The 3,505-nt window shown below is 21.1% G+C and overlaps 1 protein-coding gene across 1 annotated transcript; it reads left to right on the forward strand.

Moving 5' to 3' along the window:
* Positions 1 to 157: 157 nt before the first annotated feature.
* FMAN_14280 (uncharacterized protein) lies at positions 158 to 358 on the forward strand (the record flags this gene model as incomplete). The annotated part of the gene is made up of 2 exons (XM_041826096.1): positions 158 to 193; positions 248 to 358. 2 exons carry the CDS (start codon positions 158 to 160, stop codon positions 356 to 358), a joined length of 147 nt encoding a protein of 48 aa, XP_041691411.1.
* Positions 359 to 3,505: the final 3,147 nt, after the last annotated feature.

Genomic DNA, 3,505 nt, shown 5'->3' on the forward strand with positions numbered 1-3,505 from the left:
TCAATTGACAGCGTCGGCTTCTGCTTCGCAGCTCGCCTCTGGGCCTCTTTGGCAGCAAAGCTTTGAAGAAAGGCGACATTGCCTTGGTGTAGATCGCGCGTTGCAGCAGGCCGCCGCGCTATCGTCATGGCGGTGGACATTGGGTSAAGAAGGGAGAATGGCGGCGATCAACGACGACACGTCTCAAGCGGATGTAAATTGGGCAGCTGAGGGCGCCGATGGCAGAGACGGCGCTGCCGATTTATAGCACACTGAAGAGGCCGCCATGGCAGCTCGAGTATGCCTATTCTGGGCGGCAAGAGATGGATTCATGACGGGTGACGACAGGAAACAGAAAACGGACGCGCCCAGGTGCTGAATTTAGACCTGTGTTGGTGATGAAAGGGGAAGAAGGAGGGGAGCCGAAACTAGACACTCAGACGGGCACATGTCATTCCGGGACGTGTAACGGGGTCCGTGCATGAGCCGGCCCTCGAGGTATATAGTACCTGCCCCGCGACCTCCTGTCGCTGGACTTCCCGCACTGCTCGTGCCTCTTAAAATGGCGACGCTTTCCGCCCAAAACGGAGGCAACAGCAGCGCTTTCTCGGTTTAAGGAGTAAAAATATCCCTTAAAATAAAAAGAGATACTATTTAATATAACCCCTATTTAGCAGTAAATAACATTTTTATTAAAGTTATAATAAAATAACCTAATTAATACTATAATAATTTAAACTATATATTAGCCTTAAAAGTTATTTAAGACTTTAAAACTAAAAAGATTAAAAGAAAGGTAGATTAAACTATTTAAAATATAAATTATATACTATAATTTAATAAATTTAAAAACTAAATATAGCTTAATAAAGTAATTAAATATATAAAACTAGCTAAAGAAAAAGTAATTATAAAATAAGATAATACTATCTATATTTAATTATATATAAAAAATAAAGTAAAAGATTTAATAATACCTAAAAAAAAAGTCTAAATTAAAAAAGACCCTTAAAGGTACTTAAAATACCTAAACTATTAATAGATATTTTAAATATTATATATATAATATTACTATCTATAATACTAATAAAATAAGAAAGTAAATAACTACTTTTTAATATAAATTAAAGAATATAAAAAATAAAAGCCCTATTTAATTATTAATACCTTAAGATACTAAATTGCCAGAATATATAAAGAGACTTAAGTAATTAAATTTATAGTATATATTAAAATATAAAAATAAGCCTTAAATTATATTTAAAACTTTAAATAAATTATAAAATAGAGAAAATATATTTAAAATAAACTAAATAAAAAAGAGGAAAACCTAAATAAAGATATTTATAAAGCTATTATAAAAGTAAATAGGCTAAAAAGAAAATAAAGTAATACCTCTAAAACCAGCTAAATAGATAAAATACTATAATATAATAATAAAGTAAAATAATTAATATATAAAGTAAAGATAAAGTTTTAATATAAACTAGCTATATAATATAACTGCCTTAATAATATTAACTGCTATAAGAGTAAATATAGCTATAATTACCTATAGGGAAAAAAAACCTACTATCTATAATAAAGTGCTAAATAAATAAAAAAATAATAAAAAATAAACTTTCTATAAAAGCTCTATAAACTATAATTAATAAATAATAATAAATATACCTAAACTTAAAAATTAAAATTAAAGGTAAATGTTTAAATATACTTATAAATAGTAAAGCTATTATAAACCTTATTTTCCTTAAAATAGTTAATAAGCTAAAGCTACTATAAAGAGATAAGAAAAAACCCTATATAGTATAAAGTAAAGAAAGAAGTGCCTATACTTATAAAAATAGAAATATTACCTAAAAGATTAATTACTTAAAGGTATTTATTAATAAAAAGAATTAAGGTATTAACTTTAATATTATTTTTACTTAAAAATATAATTTAATGCTTAAATACTTATAGTTAGTATATTATAATTTATAATTTAACTAAAGAATTAATTAAATAATCTATAAAAATTACCTTTTTGATAATAAAATTAATTTAAATAATAATAATATAAAATCTTAAATTTTAACTAAAGAGAGCAGTAAAGATTAAAATAATAAAATATTACCTATTTTAAAAGGAATATAATATAAGTTCTATAAAGGCAGAAATAAATATATTAAATAAATAATAGTAACTCTTAAAAGATAGTTTAAATAATTAAATTATAACCTCTAAAAGATAAAATAAATTACTAAAAAGTAATTTAATAAATAACTTAAAAATATATCTATAAAGTATTATATCTATAAAAAACTATTTTAAAAGGAATTAAAAATAAAATTACCTTAATATATAAACTAAAATATTAAAATTATATTAAAAGATAGTAAAAACCTAAAACTCTTTTAAATTTATAATTTTAATAAATTAAAGCTTAATATGCTTAATAAATAGATAAAAAATATATTAAAAAAAGAATATATTAAAATATTAAAATCCTTAATAAGATACCTAATTATATTTATATTAAAGCTAAACTTGAATAAACTATAACTTATAGTAAACTATTAATAACTAAATAAAATTATAGAAAAGGATAAAATACTATTATTACTTACTACTAAACTTAAGGACTGCTTATTTAATAAAAAATAGTTTATAGCACTTAATCTTAAGTCTATATATAATCTTATTTAAATTAAAAAAGGTAATAAATAAAAAATAGCCTTTAAAATAAAATATAAATTATTTAAATATTTAGTTATGCCTTTTAAATTAATAAATATATTAATAATATTTTAATCTATAATTATAAGTATACTTTAAGAATACCTTAATATATTTATAGTATACTACTTAAATAATATTTTTATCTTTTTTAATATAAAAAAAGAGTATATAAAATATATCTATAAGGTCTTAAAAGTACTATAAGATATTAATATATTTATTTAACCTATAAAAAGTTATTTTTACTAAAATTAAGTTATATACCTAAGATATAAAATCTTATATAATAAAATTAAAATAAATAAATATAAAATTACTATAATTACTAAATAGAAAGTACTTATTATAGTTAAAAAGATATAGTCCTTTTTAGAATTTACTAACTATTATTAATAATTTATTAAAGATTTTAGTAAAATTACTATATTACTTATTAAGATTATAAAGAAAAATAAAATTTTTAAATAAAATAATAAGGCTTAAAAAGCTTTTAAATAGCTTAAAATAGCTATTATAAGTAAATCTATTTTAATTATATTTAACCTAAAATAATAAGTTAAACTTAAGATTAATACTTTTAACTTTATCTTAAGAGGATAAATAGAATAATATAATAATAATAATATATTATACTTTATTATATTTTATTTTTATAAAATATATAAAGTAGAATTTTAATACCCTATTTATAATAAGGAATTTTTAGTAATTATTAATTACATTAAGGAATTTAAATACTATCTTAAAGGAAGTAAATATCTAATAAAAGTATTTATTAACTATAAAAATATAATATATTTTATAA

Source organism: Fusarium mangiferae, assembly GCF_900044065.1.
Source record: "Fusarium mangiferae strain MRC7560 genome assembly, contig: FMAN_scaffold029, whole genome shotgun sequence".
NCBI classification, from domain to species: domain Eukaryota; kingdom Fungi; phylum Ascomycota; class Sordariomycetes; order Hypocreales; family Nectriaceae; genus Fusarium; species Fusarium mangiferae.